At 49.2% G+C, this 20,851-nt stretch overlaps 1 protein-coding gene across 5 annotated transcripts in view; it reads right to left on the bottom strand.

Annotated features, from left to right (window-relative positions):
- pccb (propionyl-CoA carboxylase subunit beta) overlaps positions 1–20,851 on the bottom strand; it is a 75,596-nt gene that overhangs the window by 54,553 nt on the left and 192 nt on the right. Inside the window, exon 1 of one of the 5 annotated variants that reach the window (XM_085990623.1) lies at positions 20,115–20,530. The exons of 1 other annotated variant lie outside the window; for it this stretch is intronic. In XM_085990623.1, coding sequence (XP_085846749.1) covers positions 20,115–20,324 — 210 coding nt within the window. In that variant the 5' untranslated portion in view covers positions 20,325–20,530. Of the gene's footprint in view, positions 1–20,114; positions 20,545–20,851 lie in introns of those variants that run through there. 3 more of the 5 variants (XM_085990620.1, XM_085990621.1, XM_085990622.1) reach the window with 3 other exon arrangements.

Raw genomic sequence — 20,851 nt, forward strand, 5'->3', positions numbered from 1 at the left:
TCCCTGGACAGTGCCACCTGCAGGCCGCTCAGTATTATTTCATAAGTCTTTCTTTCATGAATGACTGATTCATGTCAGTAAGCCTGAGGATTCGGAGAGTTTTAGAAACCAGCAAAGGATGACCAAAAAATTGATAAAAAAGGGAGAAACTAGAATGAGAGTAAACTAGCAAGAAATATAAAAACAGATTGTAAGAGCTTCTACAAGCATGTAAAAGTAAGCATTGGTCCCTTAGAAGCTGAGGCAGGTGAAATTAAAATGGGGAATAAGGAAATGGCAGAGACTTTAAACTAATATTTTGTATCTGTCTTCACAGTCGAAGACACAAAATGAATACCAAAAATAACGGGAAACCAAGGGGTTATTAAGAGTGAGGAACTTAAAGCAATTACTATCAGTAGAGAAAAACTACTCGAGAAATTAATGGGACTAATCCCCTGGACCTGATGACCTACATCCTAGGGCTCTAAAAGAGGTGGCTGTAGAGATTGTGATCTTCCAAAATTCCCTAAATTCTAGAACGGTCCCAGCAGATTGAAAGGCAACAAATGTAACCCCGCTATTCAAAAAAGGAGGGAGAGAGAAAACAGGGAACTACAGGCCAGTTAGCCTGACATCAGTTGTCAGGAAAATGCTGGAATGTATTATTAAGGAAGTGGTAACAGGGCACTTAGAAAATCACAATGTGATTAGGCAGAGTCAACGTGGTTTTATGAAAGGGAAATTGTGTTTGACACATTTATTCAAGTTTTCTGAGGATGTAACTAGCAGGGTAGATAAAGAAGAACCAATGGTTGCAGTATATTTGGAACTCCAAAAGGCATTTGATAAGGTGCCACATAAAAGGTTGCTACACAAGATACATAAGGGCTCATGGGGTTGGGGGAAATAATCTACTCAATTGGTTCCTGGGATGGGGGGATTGTCCAGTCTGGTGAACCTTCGTTGCACCAATGCAAGTATATCCTTCCTTAGGTAAGGAGACCAAAACTGTACTGATCAGCCATGATCTCATTAAATGGCGGAACAGGCTCGAGGGGCTCCCTGCTGTACGTCACGGATGACAAAACCAGCCGCCGGTTCCTGTGCGACACTGGAGCTCAGCACAGCATCATCCCGGCCTCCGCCCTCGACATCCAAAAGGGCGAACGAGGACAGGCGCTGGCTGCCACTAACGGCTCGGACATCCGGACGTACGGCACCCGCAGTCACCCTCGACCTCGCTGGTCGCCGCTACCGATGGGAGTTCATCACTGCCAAGGTACTCTCCCCTCTCATCGGCGCAGATTTCCTGTGCGCCCACGGCCTACTGGTAGACATCCCTCGACACCGCCTCGTGGACATGAACACCATGTCCCCCATCCTGGGCACCATGGCCCCGTCAACCCGCCGACATGGCGTCACAGTGCCACGCCCGGGCCATGGATGACTACTCGGCACTCCTGGCCGAATTCCCGGCCCTCACCAACCCGACCTTCTCCGCAGAGGTCGCCAAACACGGGGTGGAACACTTCATCCCCACCACAGGCCCCCCAGTGTACGCCCACGCCCGCAGGCTGGACCCGGCCAAACTGGAGATCGCACGGACCGAGTTTGCCACTATGGAACAGCTCGGCATCATCCGCCGCTCCAACAGTCCCTGGGCCTCCCCACATCGCCCCCAAACCAGGCGGGGGTTGGCGCCCCTGCGGGGATTACCGCCGCCTCAACGACGCCACCACCCCTGATCGGTACCCCATGCCGCACATTCAGGACTTCTCGGCTAGACTGGCCGGCCGCTCAGTCTTTTCCAAAGTCGACCTGGTGCGCGGCTACCACCAAGTCCCCGTCCACCCCACGGACGTCCCCAAGACGGCCGTAATCACCCCCTTCGGGCTTTTCAAGTTCCTGCGGATGCCCTTCGGCCTCAAAAACGCGGCCCAGGCATTCCAACGGCTCATGGACTCGGTCCTTCGGGACCTGAAGTTCCTGTTCGTCTACCTGGACGACATCCTGGTAGCCAGTTCCTCCAAACAGGAACACCTCGAACACCTTCGCATCCTGTTCGGGTACCTCAGCGACCACGGGCTCATCCTCAGCCCAGCCAAGTGCCAGTTCGGCCTGGACAAGATCGACTTCCTCGGCCACCACATCACCCATGCTGGGGCCATTCCCCTGCCCACCAAGGTGCAGGCCGTCCAGCAATTTCCCCGCCCCACCACCATCAAAGGACTCCAGGAGTTCCTCAGGATGGTGAATTTCTACAACCGCTTCATCCCCAAAGCGGCGTCCCTCATGAGGCCCCTGTATGAAGCCCTCCGGGGCAGGAGCGGCAAGATGGCGGTCGAATGGACGGCAGACGTATCAGCCGCCTTCAACTCCACCAAGACCGCGCTCGCCGACGCCACCCTGCTCGCGCACCCACGGCCCAATGCCAGAGTAGTGCTCACCACGGACGCCTCCGACCACGCGGTCGGCGCCGTGTACGAGCAGTGGGTCGACGGCGCCTGGCAACCACTTGCCTTCAGCCGCCAACTACGCCCCCCCCCCCCCCGAGGTCAAGTACAGCACCTTCGACCGCGAGCTCCTCGCGCTGTACCTGGCGGTCCGCCATTTTCGGTTTTTGCTGGAGGGCCACCCCTTCACTGCGTTTGTCGACCACAAACCCCTGACATTCGCAATGGCAAAGACAACTGACCCCTGGTCCGCCAGGCAGCAGCGCCAGCTCGCGGCAGTGTCCAAGTTCACCACGGACATCCAACACGTCTCCGGCCGAGACAACGTGGTAGCCGACTGCCTCTCCCGCCCCGCCCCGCCATCCACGCCGCACACCTGGCAGTCGACTACGCTCAACTCGCAGACGACCAGCTCACGGACCCTGATCTGCTCTCCGCACCTACCAACCTACCAGGGCTACGCCTGGCCGACGTCGCCTACGGCCCAACCGCAGTCAGAGTCAAGTGCGACATATCCCTCTATCAACCTCGGCCCATCGTCCTGGCGCCGCCGGGTATTCGAGATTCTCCACAACCTCTCCCACCCCGGCGCCCGCGCATCCATCAAATTGGTAGCCAACCGCTTTGTCTGGCGCGGCCTTCGCAAGGATGTGCGTATTTGGGCCAACTCCTGCCTAGCCTGCCAAGGTGCAGCAACACACGAAAGCATCCCTCGAGGAGTTCACCGTCCCTTCACGTAGATTCGACCACATCCACGTGGACATCGTCGGGCCCCTGCCGCCGTCGCAAGGCCACACGCACTTGCTGACGATCGTCGACCGCACCACGCGCTGGCCCGAGGCAATTCCACTGACCTCTACCACCACCGCCGACATCGCCAGAGCCTTCATCAGCACCTGGGTCGCACGGTTCGGCGTCCCCGCCAACATGACGTCGGACAGAGGTCTGCAATTTACCTCTGAACTCTGGACCGCCATCGCACGCAATCTCGGGGTGACCATTCACCGCACCACAGCGTACCACCCCCAAACCAACGGACTGTGTGAGCGGTTCCACAGATCCTTGAAGGCATCTCTTCGAACCAGCCTCCAGGACGGCCCCTGGACTGACCCGACTCCCGTGGGTCCTCCTCAGCCTGCGCTCCACGGTTAAAGAAGACCTCCACGCATCGGCAGCAGAGCTCGTGTACGGCCAGCCGCTGCGCGTACCCGGCGAGTTCCTGCCCACCGCCACGACACCCTGGTCAGCCGACCAGCAACGCCACGACTTCGCCTCACCGGCGCTACAGTTCGCCCCGGTGCCCATTGCCCGGCAAATCCACCTCACACGTCCCGCTAAGCCTGCACCAGGCACGGTTCGTTTTCGTCCTGCACGACGCCCACCGCGGACCCCTTCAACCCCCGTACGACGGGCCCTACAAAGTGCTACAGGCTGGGGACAAATTTTTCGCCCTACAAGTGGGCGACAGGACTGAAAATGTGTCGGTTGACCGACTCAAGCCAGCACACTCGGAGCCCGGTGAGCAGGTCGCAGTAGCTCATCCACCGCCACGCGGCGGACCTGCCCTCAAGCCAGTACACCCGGCTGCTCCACGCCCGGCCGTTCCACGTCCACCGGCGTCCGACAAGATCCGCTCCGGCCGGCCCATCAGACCGCCGCACCGTCTCGTCCACAGCTCCTAAGCGGATTCTGGGGGGAGCTGTGTGGCGGATCGCCACCTAAACGGGCGCAATCCACTTTTCCGTCCGTGGACAATAAATCGGGCACCTTGCCTTTAAGAAGCATGCTGCCTTTAAGGCATGACAAAGGAGCGGGCGTCGCCCTCAGTGTGTACACAAAAGCGCGGCATCCCCCTCATTCTGTTTTCGGGTTTAGCAGAGAGAAGAGCTGGGGCAGCCCTCTCTCAAGAGAATGTAATAAAAAGCCATGTGTTCCTCAGATCGGTTCGGCCTCCATTTGTGTTCCGCGGCAGCCTCAACAGAAGAATGAAAGGTGATCTCATTTTAACATACAAAATTCTTACAGGGCTTGACAGGGTAGATGCAGGGAGGATATTTCCCCTGGCCAGGGAGTCTAGAACCAGGGGTCATAGTCTCAGAATAAGGGGTCGGCCATTTAGGGGAGCGAGCTCCAGGATTTTGACCCAGCGATAATGAAGGAACGGTGACATACTTCCAAGTCAGGATGGTGTGTGACTTGGAGGGGAACTTGCAGGTGCTGGTGTTCCCATGCGCCTGCTGCCCTTGTCCTTCTAGGTGGTAGAGGTCGCGGGTTTGGGAGGTGCTGCAGTGCTTCTTGTAGATGGTACACAATGCAGCCATGGTACGCCGATGGTGGAGGGAGTGAATGTTTAAGGTGGTGGATGGGGTGCCAATCAAGCGGGCTGCTTTGTCCTGGATGGTGTTGAGCTTCTTGAATGTTGTTGGAGCTGCACTCATCCAGGCAAGTGGAGAGCATTGTAGAACGGCTTTGGGGAGTCAGGAGGTGAGATACTCGCCACAGAATACCTAGCCTCTGACCTGCTCTTGTAGCCACAGTATTTATGTGGCTCGTCCAGTTAAGTTTCTGGTCAATGGTGACCCCCCCCCCCCCCCCCCCCAAAAAAGATGTTGATGGTGGGGGTTTTGGTGATGGTAATGCCATTGAATGTCAAGGGCGGTGGTTTGACTCTCACTTGTTGGAGATAGTCATTGCCTGGCACTTGTGTGGCATGAATGTTACTTGCCACTTATCAGCCCAAGCCTGAATGTCATCCAGGTCTTGCTGCACGTGGGCATGGATTGCTTCATTATCTGAGGAGTTGCGAATGGCACTGAACATTGCACAATCATCAGCAAACATCCCCATTTCTGACCTTATGATGGAGGGAAAGTCATTGATGAAGCAGCTGAAGATGGTTGGGGCTAGGACACTGCCCTGGGGAACTCCTGCAGCGATGTCCTGGGGCTGTGATGATTGACCTTCAACCACCACAACCATCTTCCTTTGTGCTAGGTCTGACTCCAGCCAGTGGAGAGTTTCCTCCCCACCCTGAGGTTCCCATTGACTTCAGTTTTACTAGGGCTCCTTGATGCCATACTCGGTCAAATGCTGCCTTGATGTCAAGGGCAGTCACTCTCACCTCACCTCTGGAATTCAGCTCCTTTGTCCATGTTTGCATCGGTAATTGGCTGGATTGGATTTGTCCTGCTTTTTATGGACAGGACATAACTGGGCAGTTTCCCACATTGTCAGGTAGATGCCAGTGTTGTAGCTGTACTGGAACAACTTGGCTAGAGGCACGGCTAGTTCCGGACCACAAGTCTTAAGCACGACAGTCAGGATGTTGTCGGGGCCCATAGCCTTTGCTGTATCCAGTGCGCTCAGCCATTTCTTGATATCACGTGGACTGAATCGAATTGGCTGAAGACTGGCTTCTGTGATGGTGGGGACCTCAGGAGGAAGCCGATATGGACCATCCACTCGGCCCTTCTATATTTTTTACTATATAGATTTGTGCTTTTTGGCTTTCTAAGAAAATGTCTCTTTTCTCTCAACAGTCTGAGCATTTGATATTAGAATCATAGAATGGTTACAGCACAGGAGGCCATTCGGTCTGTTGAGTCTGTTCCAGCTCTCTGCAAGAGCACTTCAGCTAGTCCCAATCCCCCACCCTTTCTCCGTAGCCCTGCAATTTTTTTTCTTTCAGGTACTTATCGAATTCCCTTTTGAAAGCCACGATCGAATCTGTCTCCACCACCCTTTCAGGCAGTGCATTCCAGATCATAAACACTCGCTGCGTAAAAAAGTTTTTCCTCAAGTCGCCTTTAGACCTTCTGCCAATCGCCTTAAATCTGTCCCCTCTGGTTCTCGACCCTTCTGCCAATAGGAACAGTTTCTCTCTATCCAACTCTGACTAGACCCCTCATGATTTGAGCACCTCTAACAAATCTCCTCTCAATCTTTTTTGCTCCAAGGAAAACAACCCCAGTTTCTCCAATTTAACCACATAACTGAAGTCCCTCATCCCTGGAACCATTCTTGTGAATCTTTTCTGCGCCCTCTCTAAAACCTTCACATCCTTCCTAAAGTGCGGTGCCCAAAATTGGACACAATACTGCAATTGTGGCCAAACCAGTGCTTTATAAAGGTTCATCATAACTTCCTTGCTTTTGTACTCTATTTATAAAGCCCAGGATACCGTATGTTTTTTTAACTGCTTTCTCAACTTGTTCTGCCACCCTCAACGATTTGTGCACATACCCTCAGGTCTCTGATCATGCACCCACTTTAGAATTGTATCCTTTAGTTTGTATTGCCTCTCCTCGTTCTTCCGACCAAAATGTATCACTTCGCACTTTTCTGCATTAAACTTCATCTGCCACGTGTCCGCCCATTCCACCAGCCTGTCTATGTCCTCTTGAAGTCTATCCTTATCCTCCTCACAAATCAATCAAAATCAAATCAAATCAACTTTTATTGTCATTGTTAGTGCACAAGTGCAGTACAACAAAATGTAGGCTTGCGGCTCCCGAGTGTGTACATTTAGATTAAGACATTTAAACATTCAACATACATTTGGCTTGTAATACATTAACATAAACATAACCATAATAAAGTGCATTGGCAGATGTGCAGGCTTTAGAGTTTATTTGTGGAGTTCAGTAGGATGACAGCCCTGGGAAAGAAGCTGTTCCTAAATCTGGTCGTACGGGTGCGAATGCAGCTGTAGCGTCTCCCAGATGGCAGGAGGGCGAACAGACTGTGGCTGGGGTGGGTAGGGCCTTTGATGATGGACCGTGACCTCCGTAAACAGCGTTTCTGGTATATGTGTTCTATGGTCGGTAGCCGGGTGCCGGTAATGCGTTGGGCAGTTTTGACTACCCGCTACAGGGCTTTCCGGTCATAGTAGCTACAGCTGCCATATCATACGGTGATACAGTTAGTCAGGATGCTCTCTATTGTGCAGCGGTAAAAGTTAGAGAGGATCAGGGGTGACAGGTTACATCCCTTCAGCCTCCTTAGGAAATATAGGCGCTGCTGGGCCTTCTTCACCAGAGAGGAGGTATTGAGGGACCAGGAGAGGTCTTCCGTGATGTGGACTCCGAGGAACTTAAAGCTGTCCACCCTTTCCACCACAGCCCCATTGATGTGGATGGGGGTGTGACTTCCGCCTTTAGACTTCCTGAAGTCCACAATGATTTCTTTGGTTTTCTTGATGTTAAGGGCCAGGTTGTTATCGGCGCACCACTTCACGAGATGCTGGACCTCCTCCCTGTAGGCTGACTCATCGTTGTTGGTGATCTGGCCTACTACCGTGGTATCATCCGCAAACTTGATGATGGTGTTGGAACCATGAACAGCCACACAGTCGTGGGTGAAGAGGGATTAGAGGAGGGGGCTCAGCACACATCCTTGTGGGGCCCCCGTGTTCAGGGTTCGGGGGGGGGGGGGGGGGGGAGGGAGGTGTGGTTACCTAATTTGACAGGCTGGGGTCTGTTTGTTAGGAAGTCCAGGGTCCAGTTGCAGAGGGAAGTGTTCAGGCCAAGAGTTTGGAGGCCAGCTTGTTGGGGACGAGAGTGTTGAATGCTGAGCTGTAGTCTATGAACAGCATTCTGATGTAGGTCTCTTTACCATCTAAGTGATTCAGTGCCGAGTGTAGAGTAGTTGTGATTGCATCCTCCGTTGATCTGTTGGCACGATAGGCAAACTGGTGTTGGTCAAGAGAGGCGGAAACACTGGCTTTGATGTGAGCCAGGACCAGTCTCTCGAAACACTTCATTATGATGGGTGCGAGTGCGACAGGTCGATAGTCGTTCAGGCACGTCACAGCCGTTTGTTTTGGCACAGGAATAATGGTAGCGGTCTTGAAGCATGTAGGGACTACTGCCTGGGCCAATGACAGATTGAAGATGGCGGTGAAGACATCAGCCAGCCGATCAGCACATTCCTTGAGTACCCGTCCAGGGATGCTATCTGGTCCAGCAGCCTTTCGTGTGTTCACTCCGCGTAGAACACCCCTTACGTCGGAGGTCGACAGAGTGAGCACCTGGTTTTCCGGGGGTGGCAAGGCTTTGGTAGCCGGCTCCCTGTTGTCCCTGTCGAAGTTGTTAAGCTCCTCCGGAAGGGAGGCATCGCTAACCGGGGGGCTGGTGTTTTTGCCCTTGTAGTCAGTGATGGACTGGATGCCTTGCCACATGCGCCGGGGGTCCAAGTTGTTGTGGAAATGATCCTCTATCCGCAGTGTCTGTTTCCTTTTGGCAGTCCTGATACCCTTTTTTAGGTTGGTCCTAGCTGCACTGTAAGCCGCCGCGTCGCCAGATTTAAATGCTGCGTCGCGAGCTTTCAACAGCGAACGGACCTCTCCGTTCATCCAGGGTTTCTGGTTGGGGTATGTCCTGATATTTTTATGGGTCGTGACGACCTCGACACAGCTGTTAATGTAGAATAGCACTGTGGATGCGTATTCCTCGATGTCATTATGGGCAAACATGCCCCAATCAGTGCGTTCGAAGCAATCCTGAAGCTCTGAGACTGCCCCCTCTGGCCATACTTCCACTGATCTCACTGATGTTCTCTCTTTTGATGAGCGGTTTGTATGCCGGGGCTAGAAACAGGGAGAGGTGGTCAGACTTCCCAAGGTGGGAGCAGGGAATGGCCTTATAAGCGTCTACAATGCTCGTGTAGACTTGATCCAGTGTGTTCTCCCCTCTTGTGGGGCAGGAAACATTCTGGTGGAATTTTAGTACAGTTTTTAGGTTTATGTGATTGAAGTCCCCCGCGACGATAAAAGCTCCATCTGGGTGCGCAGTTTGTTGTTCGCTGATGGCCCTGTAGAGGTCCTTCAGTGCTAGTTTGGCATTAGCGTGTGGTGGGATGTAGACCGCAGTGATGATAACAGCCGTGAATTCCCGAGGCAGGTAGAAGGGTCTGCACCTTACCATGAGGAATTCCAAATCAGCCGAGCAGGATCTATCGATTATGTCCGTGTTAGTGCACCAGGCATTGTTAGTGTAAATGCACAAACCGCCCCCTTGCTCTTACCGGAGTCCGCAGTTCTGTCGGCGCGGAAGACTGTTCACTGTTCACTATACTTCCAAGTTTTGTGTCATCTGCAAATTTTGGAATAGTGCCCTGTACACCCACATCCAAGTCATTAATATATATCAAGAAAAGCAGTGGTCCTAGTACCGATCCCTGGGGAACACCACTGTATACCTTCCTCCAGGCCAAAAGACAACCATTCACCACTGCTCTGTTTCCTGTCACTCAGCCAATTTTGTATCCATGCTGCCACTGTCCCTTTTATTCCATGGGCTTCAACTTTGTTGGTAAGCCTATTAGGTGGCACTTTATCAAATGCCTTTTGGAAGTCCATGTACACATCAACCCTCTCCGTTACCTCATCAAAAAATTGAATCAAGTTGGTTAAACACGATTTGCCTTTAATAAATCCATGCTGGCTTCCCTTAATTAATCCACACTTGTCCAAGTGACTGTTAATTTTGTCCCGGATTATCGTTTCGAAAAGCATCCCCACAAGCTGACTGGCCTGTAGTTGCTGGGTTTATCCTTACACCCTTTTTTGAACAAAGGTGTAACATTTGCAAGATATTCTATCTGAGGGTGATGGACTGGCCTCCTCTGTGGCTGAATTAAAGTAGTTAGTCTAACCACAGCTGGCTAACTCCTATGCCTAATAGTGTATGTGGCTGAGACGAGTAATGCCTGTGCACTGGGGGAAAACATGGTAAAAGCTGCAGAAATAGTGCACAGAACCCTCATGGGAAGCCACATGCCCAGCTTTGTGGTGAAGATTGGAAGTGCCTGCTCCTCACTGACACGTTTATGTAACTGTGGTATGCAAGGGAAACAAACACATTTCTTTATCTACCTGTAGTGGGCAAGGAAAAACTATTTATTTTCTTTCCAGGAACCAGTCAAAAAAACACGTACTTCACTGTCCCTCAGCACATCTCTCGCAAACCTATTTCTAAATCTTTTTAGAGGCATGTGCACCCCATCCTCCCCTGCATAATACAACTTTCAACTCAGCATAAGCAATGCAATCATAAATCTCCATATGTTAGATTTTTGTTTATTAGATGATCTTCCATCAACAGGTTTACCTTAAAAAAATATTGGCCTAGAAATTGGGTATAGCCCCGCTTGAGGCGTTAGAACTGGTGCTGCGCAAAGTTTATAGCCAGACGAAACTTATCGCCGCCTGGCGCGATATTGGGTCGCATCGCCCCCAAAGGGGATTGAGGCACGAATTCAGATGTTGCACGGGCATCCTAAGGCGCAAAACTTCCGGCGCTACCCAATATCGGCGCGGACGGGCGCAGCGCAGGTGATCTCAATTACCGATAACCACGAGACTTCCAGGCGCCGGCCGGCTCTTAAAGGGGTGGGTCAGTCAGCCTCAGCTTCCACACTCAACGCCCTGTAGGCCTCAGAATCGGCGCTCTTCCTTCTCTGGCGCAAAAAACTTTGTCTCGCCTTCTCCATCCTGACCGAGAGCAGAGCGCTTCAGCACTGAGGCTCTGGAGGAGTTGGTGTCCGCAGTGGAGTGCCGTCGAGATGCTCTGTATCCTGACAATGGCAGGAGGCCGAATCAAAAGGATTACCACCGAGCTTGGAGGGATGTTTCTCAGAGGGTCAACTCCAGCAGCATGGTGACCAGGAGCCCTGTTCAGTGCAGGAAGAAATTCAACGACCTCACTCGGGTCGTTAGGGTGAGTGTTGTTTATGCAAACTTCCGATTCCCTCCATCTGCACCTGACTTCGTGCACCCTCTTGCTGACAGATGGCCATTGGGGCATCATGGCAAGCACCCATGGCCCTTTCTGGACACACACATGCACATTTGACTCAAGGCATCATGTAAGGGCTCTTGCACCATGGGGGGCATGAGATGATCTCTCAAGGCATCATGTAACAGCTTCCCCTTCTTTCCCCTGCAGTCCAAGCTGGCGACGATCCGAAAAGGACCAGCGTCGAACCGGTGGCGGACCTCCACAAGTGGTCACTCTCACTGATCTCGAGGAGAGAGTGCACCAGATTCTTGGAGGACGTCTGAGTGGTCCTGTTACCACTGCAGCTGCCGACCCCCTTCTCGACAGCGAGGGTAAGGCTCTCACCTTTTTCAGCTGTCTCCTTCCACTTGGTCCCCCCGCCAGCATGCTTCCTCAGTGTGCAGCCATGTCAGAGCCTTCCCGCAATCTGGCATGCCTTGCCACCAACCTGTCCTTTTGCTAAAGCCACTCTTCCACCTCCCTGCTTTCAGATGCTGCATCACCAACTCGGGATCTGCGCCCTGAAGCTGCCAGTGCCAGTGCCTCCGGAGGCGAGGATCAGGAGGAAGCTGGAGCATCCGTTCCAACTTCAGGGGAGCGTACACATCTGCAGGCTGGGGATAGTAGTTCCCTGGAGAGGGGGGGGGGGGGCGGGGGCTCTGCTGATGAGCCAGTTGCCGGAACAAGCGGCATGCAGCAGCGCGGGGGTGGGGGGGGGGGGGGGGGTGGTAGGCAAGTTCGGCCACCGGCTCCCCGGAGGGCAAGGCAGGGAGTGGTGACTGCTGCACAGAGTGCAGAGGAGGTGCGTAGCCTTGCTGAAATGAGCACCCAGGCCCGGCTCAGCCACACTGAGCTGATGGCTGCAGTGGGGAGGATGCCTCAGTCGATAGAAACACTAGCAAAGAGTGTGTTGGACTTTGGAGCAGCAATGGAGAGGACTGTCCAGGGCTTCGAGGCTGCTATGGAGAGGACTGTTCAGAGCCTCGGACAATCCCTGGAAAGGTCTGTCCAGGGCTTGTCCAAGGCAGTGGAACGGACTGCTCCGGCCTTGTCCGAAGCAATGGAAAGAACTGTCCAGGGCTTCTCCGAAGCACTGCCACCTGCCACACAGGTCCTCACTGCTGCCACGCAGTCACTTGCTGGCCTCGTCCACACCCAGATTGAGGCAACGCGAACTCTCACTGCAGCCACCCTATCTGCATCAGCTAGGATCACCCCGGGCCCTTCCAGTACCATACAAGGCCAGGAATCAGTAGAGCAGGCGATTGTGCCGAACCGGTCCCCTCAGAGAGCCAGTGTGTCGTCCGACCATGGTGCAGGTGTCCTCTCTCAGCAGGTGACCATTGCTCATGCCACCGCTGGTACGTCTGCAGTGCAGCTGCCACCACCTGCAGGGCACACTGCTTCCAGCCATGCTCAGATCAAGCAGCCTGCGTCCGCACCCTCCAAGACCAGAGGTCGGCCAGGCCGTTCTTCAGGGGTTTCTGCGCTTCCACACAGTCAGCAGGCATCCCCCAGCCTTGACCCCGCCACTGGGGTTCAATTACGTAGGAGCAGCAGGGAGGGAAGGGGCCGACCACGAAAGAGAAGTTGTTCTCCATCAAGGGGCCAGCAGTAGAGGGAGGTGCAGAGACGTTTCTTTGGCCAAATTCAAGGACTCCCTCACCTGTTGTGATTGTTGGAAATGGTTTGTTTAGTTTTGCGGCTTTGCCGAAGAGTTAACTGTTATTTTGTTAGTTATGGTTTCTGTTAACATGACGTTGTTATGCTGGAAGGAAGGACTTTTGTGACAATAAAGAAAAGTTTTAATTTGCAATGGTACACGTAACTATTTACAGTCATGCTGACCTTCAGAGCCCTTCAAGGATCCGCAGTGCGCAGGACGAATGACACCCATCATTCCGCCAGAGGGGCCTGGAACCGAGTCCTGATGAGCCTCTGACGGATGGCCCTTCCACTTGCAGGAGCCCTCCCATCTTCCTCCTCCTCCTCGTCCGTATGCTCCTCCTCGTCCGTCTGCTCTGCTGGACCTTGAGGGACAGCTGGCATTGGCTGGGTGCGTCGAATCGCCAAGTTGTGGAGCATGCAGCAGACAACGATGATGTGACCCACTTGCTCCGGCGAGTACTGCAGGGCTTCCCCCCGAATGGTCCAGACAGCGGAAACGCTGTTTGAGCACACCAATAGTGTGCTCTACAATGTTCCTGGTCGCCTGATGGCTGCTGTTGTACAGCTCTTCTGCTGGGGTGGCGGCCAAACGGAGTGGTGTCATGAGCCATGGGCAGAGAGGATAGCCCTTGTCCCCAAGAAGCCAGCCCCTCAAAAAGGTCACAAACTGAGGTCTGCCGCAGGATGAAGGCATCGTGGCTGCTCCCTGGGAATTGGGCGTTGACTGCCATGATCATTTGGCGGTGGTCACAGACCAGCTGCACATTGAGGGAGTGGAACCCCTTGCGGTTGCGGAAGTCCTCAGGATTGAGCAATGGCGCCCGCAAAGCCACGTGTGTGCAATCAATCGCCCCCTGCACCATGGGGAAGTCCGCAATAGCAGTGAAGCCCTGCGCGCGCTCCATCTGCTTCTCCAGGCTCAGAGGGAAGTTGATGAATTGACGCCTTCGTCTATAAAGGGCAGCTGTAACTTGCCGGATGCAACAATGGACTGCAAACTGAGAGATATTCGCAATGTCCCCAGTGGCTGCCTGAAAGGATCCGGTGGCATAGAAATTGAGGGCAACAGTCACTTTAACGGACACCGACAGAGAGGTCCTGCACCGTAGACGCGGCTGCAGATCCTGAGCAAGCAGGTGGCACAGCTCAGTTACAACCTCCTTCCCGAATCGGAGCCTTCGCACACACTGCTCCTCTGACATTGCAAGGTATGAGACCTGCTGCCTGAATACCCTCGCAGCGTACCCTCGGATTGGCCGACCTCCATTGCCTCTCCTCCTTCTGGCCAATCCCAGCCCTCTCTCCCGCCGTCTCTCTGCCCCTTCACAGTGTCCGGCCATGAGGACGTTGCCATCCAAAGCAGCTCCCATTCCGATGCCAGTCGGTCCAAACGCTGTTAGGTGTAGCATTCCAGCTGCTCCGGACAGGTTTGAAGGTCCCAAGTATTCTAAGATTAAATTCCAAAAAATCTGCTCCACAGTAGCTCACCAACTCTCTCCAGCAACGATCACAATGAACAGGCCAAGTGGCTGCAGCTTTTATACTAGAGCTGTCCCCTTTAAATAGCGCCCCCCGACTACGAGAAGGGCCTGGTAGCGTTCCATTGAACTGTCACTAACAGCACTAGGCGCAAAGGTTCCGGGCGCCACCGAATATCCGGTCCGGGGCGCCAAAAAGGCGTTGCACACTGAAATGACGTCATGATCTGCCTGCGCCCGCGGGCGCGTGCAAAGAGTTAGCGCCGGCGCTAAAACAATACTCAATATGGGAGGTGGCGCAATATTCACTGCGCCCGCCCGAACATTGGGTAACGCCCCAATTCTCGGGCTCTTTAGGCACTAATCACTGGCGCTACCAACGGAATTTCTAGGCCATTGTGTCTGAATCATCATTGTGATGTTTAGGAGTTACAGTATCATGGAGCCGTGTTTAACCTGAACTGTCCCTTTGAGGCCATTTTTTTAGGTACCAACTGCGGGGAAATTATCTAAAATAACAACAGAAAATGCTGGAAATACTCAGCAGGCCAGGCAGCATCCGTGGAGAGAAATTATAGTCGACGTTTCGGGTCAAAAGGGATGTTGCCTGGCCTGCTGAGTTTTTCCAGCATTTTCTGTTGTTACTTGCTAATCATGGTTGTGTTTATTAGACCCATGGTAAATCTGTAGCTTGTCCCTTGACATCCCACGGCAATTTCTCTAAAACACAGTGCTCCCAGGAAAAACTGGTTCAAAGTTGCAAAGACATCTAACTTTGTTACACTTATCTCCAGATATTAAAAAATCCAAGCATTGGAGTGGAGTCTGATCCCAATCCAATTCAATGGACCTCAATGGGAAGTTAGAAAAACAATTATGAAAATTTTCACCACTGGGTTAAAAAAAAAGTCAAATACATCTGGGTGTATTTAATTTCAGCCCATGATTTGTGTGCTCAAAATCGTGAGTATGAACCACACTATCTTGTAAAACAGAAAACAAAAGGCACAAGAATAAAGCAACACATAAAAGGAGATAAGGACTTCACATACAAGGACAAACGATAATGTCAGAACACAAAGCCAATGTAAGAACATATGGTAAAACAAGGACATCAAGAGTATCATAAACCGAAAACAAAGGAGAAAAAACATGGAGAATTAAAAAAAAATGTTCAACAGAATCAGATTAGCTCCGAGGCATGGAAATTTAAAGTGCTTTGTAAAATAAAATAAAACAGCCGGCAAGTGTCAGGATGACACCGCACTTGGATTTCCAGTTACTGGTGAATATGGTGTATCATTTTGTACAATGCAGATTTCTGAAAAATATTTTGCCAAATCGTAAATGAAACTGGACCTATGAAGTGAAAGATGCAAGAAACTTAAGAGACCAGTCCTTACAGAAAACAACATTTATAAACAATGCAAGAAATAGAGTAACAGTATAAAATATCAGTGGACTTCACCATGGAACAGTGGGACAATGGTTAACCCCGAGGGTCTTCACACAGCAAGATACAGATCATACATTTTTGATTGCAATATGTTTTAGTATACACTTATGTAAACATAACATACGCGATCATACATAATAATGAGAATATAAGGAAGCACTACGCAAAAAATCTGAACATTTGTTAATTTTAGACCCCAGTCCTATTTCTGCACTCACTGTCTATAGCCTGCTTATATGCTATTTTTACTCTCTACACCTTTCATCATCTTAAAAACTTGACTATGCATCTCTATATCTTCCTCTCCCCCTTCTATTCTCAAAAGAAAAAAGAACCCACAAGGATTTAATTTATAATCACATATTGGGTAATTAAAGTTTTATAGGAACAGCAGTATTCAGCCCATCAAACCGGCTCCACCATTTTGTTAGCCATGGCAGCTCCATTTCTTAAATTCTAATTTCATACCTTCAAGTGTGAGCCTTGGCTCAGTGATAGGACTCTCACTTCAGAGTCCAAAGGTTGAGTGTTCAGGCCCACTCCAAAGACCCGAGCACTTCAGTGCAGTACTAAGTACATGGTCTTGCGCCTAGATCCCCAAAAATGTCTTGGTTCTTCTACACCCTTTATTTTAAACAGCAACCAAACTGTTACAGTACTTGAATTGTGGAATAGTTCCAGTGAAATCACAGTGCAGTCTGATCTCAATTGTACCTTGGAAATTATACAAGGTGTGCTGTGGACAATATTTTATTGCTTCACATAGCCCTTCATTACTCTCCCATTAACTCATTTTTATTAGCACACCATTGCTGGTATTCTACTTATTCTTAATGCTCTTATTTATTTCTATTACTGTAAATTTGAGAAGTGAACAGAAAAAGGCCAGTCGATCCACTAAACCTATCCCTTTGTCATTGATTCAATGCCATCTACCCACCCTCTCACCATATCCACCAAACTCTCCCTCGCCAGAAAAATATCTAATTCCTCTTAAAACTCCTTATACAGTACTATCTACTTAAAATATTGTACATGTTTTTTCCAGTTCTCATCAGGAACTTTATTTTTCTTTGGTCACCTAAAAAGGTAAACAATGTTGTCAATTCTGCAAGGAAGCATCAGCACGAGGGTGACAGAAGCCTGACCAGCAGCGAGACACAAACTCTCTCCTAAAACAAACACAGCATTGGAAAGAAACATAAGAGGGAAGAATCACTAAACACACACATACCCAAGTGGAGAAAGTGTTACTGGATGAGGATACAAAAGGTGCTATATAAATACAAGTTGTTATATGCACATTATGAAACGCTTGACACACCTCTCGTACTTTGATGTGTGAATCAATTAATGTAACAAAGATGGTCTGGTTGGCTACATTGAAGAGAGTGGGTGCTGTGTAAACAGTGTAAACTTCAAAACTGTTGGAATATTAATTACATGAGTTGCAATGTTATAGTGTTTGCAAAATGTACTTGTAATATGGTCTACTGAATTGTTAAGCATTCAACTGATTATAGAAAATATTCATTATTCATTATGAATGTATAGAAACTCTAAGTAGGTCCAGAAAGGAAATAAAAGGTGTTATGAATCTGACAGAAGATGAGAAATGACTATTAGACTATATATAAAAACTATTTAAATTCTTGTATGTAAAGTTATTTACTGTTACTGCCACAAAAATATACTTTTGTCCGTTGGTGGTTCACAGGCTAAAGAACACAGGGCTGTAAAGCTATGCACAAACTGAACTGTTTAACCCTTAAAGTACTGCACACTCACCCAAGGTTTGCTTGTTCAAGCATTGATAAGCTGCCAAGTTTTAACCACATTTTTTTTGCATGGTTACATCCTTCAGGTCCAGGCTTTTCATTGGCTGGCAAACCACTTTAAAATTGATTTTCCGCCAATGAAACCTCTTATTTAAAAAAAAGTTGCTCCCACCTCCAAAAGTATCAGAGAGGCAAACAATCTAAAAGTATGTAAATTATTTTTAGTTAAAAGTAAAAAGGAGTTTGAAGAAGTAGAATGTATTACAGTTGATTTTATTAGAAAATAGGGAGCGAATGGAAGAAATAAGATTGTTTTGTAAATTACATTGTTTTTGGTGTTTGATTTAATAAATTATGACAGTAATGCTATTCCTGATGTTTGTAGTTTTAATACTGTAATATGTTTATTTCAGCAGTGTGAGCTGAGAACTTCCATAACCAAACATAGTTTTTCTGAATGTACCAGTACACCGAGGGTAATAGTTGCATTAAAATGTATATTACTGTAAGAGCCACTAAACTGCAGCACTGTGAAATATCACAACTTGAAAGCAATCTATATACTGTACTGTTATAATTTCAAGGATCAACAGCATTGCTGACGAGTTACAATTCCTACCGGTACCAGAAAACAGGCTATGTTTACAAATGTACTGAATATTTAGCAAATATATCCTTCCAAAAAAACTTATTGACCTTATGTTCTTATGTCATATCTCTTACAATTTGTTTTCCAATTTTCATTTTTCACCTCAGTTTCCACTTTAAGTCATTCAGTTCCTCCTTTGAATAGTAAATAATTTCTCATCAAGTATCCTTCTTAAAGCAGCCAAAAGTAACTTTTGTTGTTTAAAAACTATTAAGTTCTACATTACAGAACTAAGAAAAAGGCTATTTTTGAATTATGCTGATCTGGAAATATTTTGCAAAGTTGTGGTTCTTTAAAATTATACATCATACACAACCAATGAAAAAAGGTGATTGGACATAGCACCATTTTTTAAAAATCCATGGGGTGAAAAATGAATAGATGCTTAAGTGTATTTATTATATGTAAATACAGATACACAGTAAAAGGGAACTTCTGGTAGAAAAACTGCAGTTTAAAAAGTAATGTAAAGTACCAACCAACCCATTTTTTTCCCAATTGCAGGAGACTGCATCCTTACTTTTGCAAGGAATGCTGGTCTTGTATGAACTGACATTACAAGAGTCAATATTAGGAACAACCAGAAGCAAATAAACGCTCAGCGTGATAGCACGTTCTCATTGGTTACCAGACTGCCTTTACAGAACAAAAATCTTTAACTTGTATTTCCGTTTTAAATTTGAAATAAGTACGAGAATTTAATTTATGTACACAAGTTACAGTAAACAATTGCTCTAGTTTGTAACAAACATAATTAAAACTAGCAAACTTGCTTAACAACCACCTTGTGAAGCATGTGGCCTATTGCTGGTGAAAAGGCTCATATAACAAGGTGTAATTAACTAAATGTTAAAAGCATGAACACGAAGCATTTGACTAAAATCTGCTTTACACCAGCATCCGGTGGATGGTCACAAGAAACCTCTAACCAGCCAACAAAATAGCTAATGTGGTTTGGAGCTCTTGCACACTTATTACAAAGATGCCCCTCACAGCAGGGACACCAAGGGTAGGCTCTCACCCAGGAGAGAATGAAAAAATTCCCCACAAAAGTGAGATAGACTGTAAACTAATTTAGATAACATTTAGTTCCTATCATTTGTCCCACTAAATACTCTTCACCTTTTTTTTGTTAGGGATCATGATGACACACTTTGGTGAACAAAAGCATGGGGTCTGCAGGAATGTCCTGACATTATACTATTTAACTGAAATCTAGGTGATAATTCAGTACAAAAGATGTGATTGCACCAGAGTGGATACAGAGGAGAGTTACAAGGATGTTGCCAGGACTGGAGAATTTTAGCTATGAGGAAAGAGTGGATAGGCTGGGGTTGTTTAGTTTGCAACAGAAGAGGCGGAGGGGAGACTTGATTGGGGTGTATAAAATTATGGAGGGGCCTAAAGAGGTCAATAACTAGTGGGCATAGATTTAAAGTAATTGGTAGAAGGGTTAGAGGAGAGTTGGAAAACTTTTTTTTCCACCCAGAGGGTGGTGGGGGTCTGGAACTCACTGCCTGAAATGGTGGTAGAGGCAGAAATCCTCATGTGCTGTAACTTGCAAGGCTAAAGACCAAGAGCTGGAAAGTGGGATCAGGCTGGATCGCTCTTTTTCGGCCAGCACAGACAATAGCCGAATGGCCTCCTTCTGTGCCATAAATTTCAATGATTCTAACCGGAATTAGTGACCCTGCTGGCCAGCCTGTGGGACCAGGACCCTCACCAGACTGGAGACTGCTCGTGATGGGGAGGTTCACAGATTAAATAAGTGACAATTACACAGAAGCTAGAAGCTAAAAGCTGAACTGTTGTCTTTATTGGCGAATAGTTCCAAGCCGGTAAAACACTGCCACGGGTGATATCTCAAACGTACCCGCTTGTGCTGGGCATCTATCCTGTGTTGACCTCCTCCCAGCATCGCCCTTTGAGACTTCTTCTCGATTCTCTCCTGCACGGTCAAGTTGCTGATTGAATAGCATTGCCTCGGCTGCTCAGTAGCTCTGATCGCCGCAGAAACAGGTGAAACGTATTTACTGAGCCTCAGCAGCCGGGAACAGCATAACACCGCCAAACCCGCCGCCATGATCTTGAATGGGTGTTAGGCTCCCGGCTGACCAAACTCACCCGAGATCAACGATGGCATCCCGGGCAACCAATCATTTTCTTAGCCGCAACGCTGGCGACGGCTTCAGCCAATGAAATCAAAAAAGGCGGGTACAATGACAGCAGGCTAGGTTGCGGGCGTTAAATCGAACATGCGCAATGCGGTTTTAAAAAAATGAACGCAGCTTGCCTTTTGGGAGTTGTGGTTCTCCAAAAAGCATTAAAATGAACGCGCGCGCCGTCATCCACACCAGTGAAAACTACAGATCCCAGCGCGCCTCGCCAGCGAGCCCAGCCCGTCCACGAAGGACCTCGGCGGGTGCCTTTATTATTGGCTGAGCGGGCTGTGCGCCATCCAAGCAGCCCCCATATAAAAAGGGACTCACTCGCCCTCGCGTACAGACAATCCAAAAAAAGCATTGGGAGCGCAGATAAAGGGAGAAGGTTTCAAAACACACCTTTATCGAGACCCAAGCAGGCAAATAAAACTTAAAGCGAAGATAATTA

Source organism: Somniosus microcephalus, chromosome 6 (genome assembly GCF_052327205.1).
Source record: "Somniosus microcephalus isolate GS21.2 chromosome 6, FLI_Smic_1.0, whole genome shotgun sequence".
In the NCBI taxonomy this organism is placed as follows: domain Eukaryota; kingdom Metazoa; phylum Chordata; class Chondrichthyes; order Squaliformes; family Somniosidae; genus Somniosus; species Somniosus microcephalus.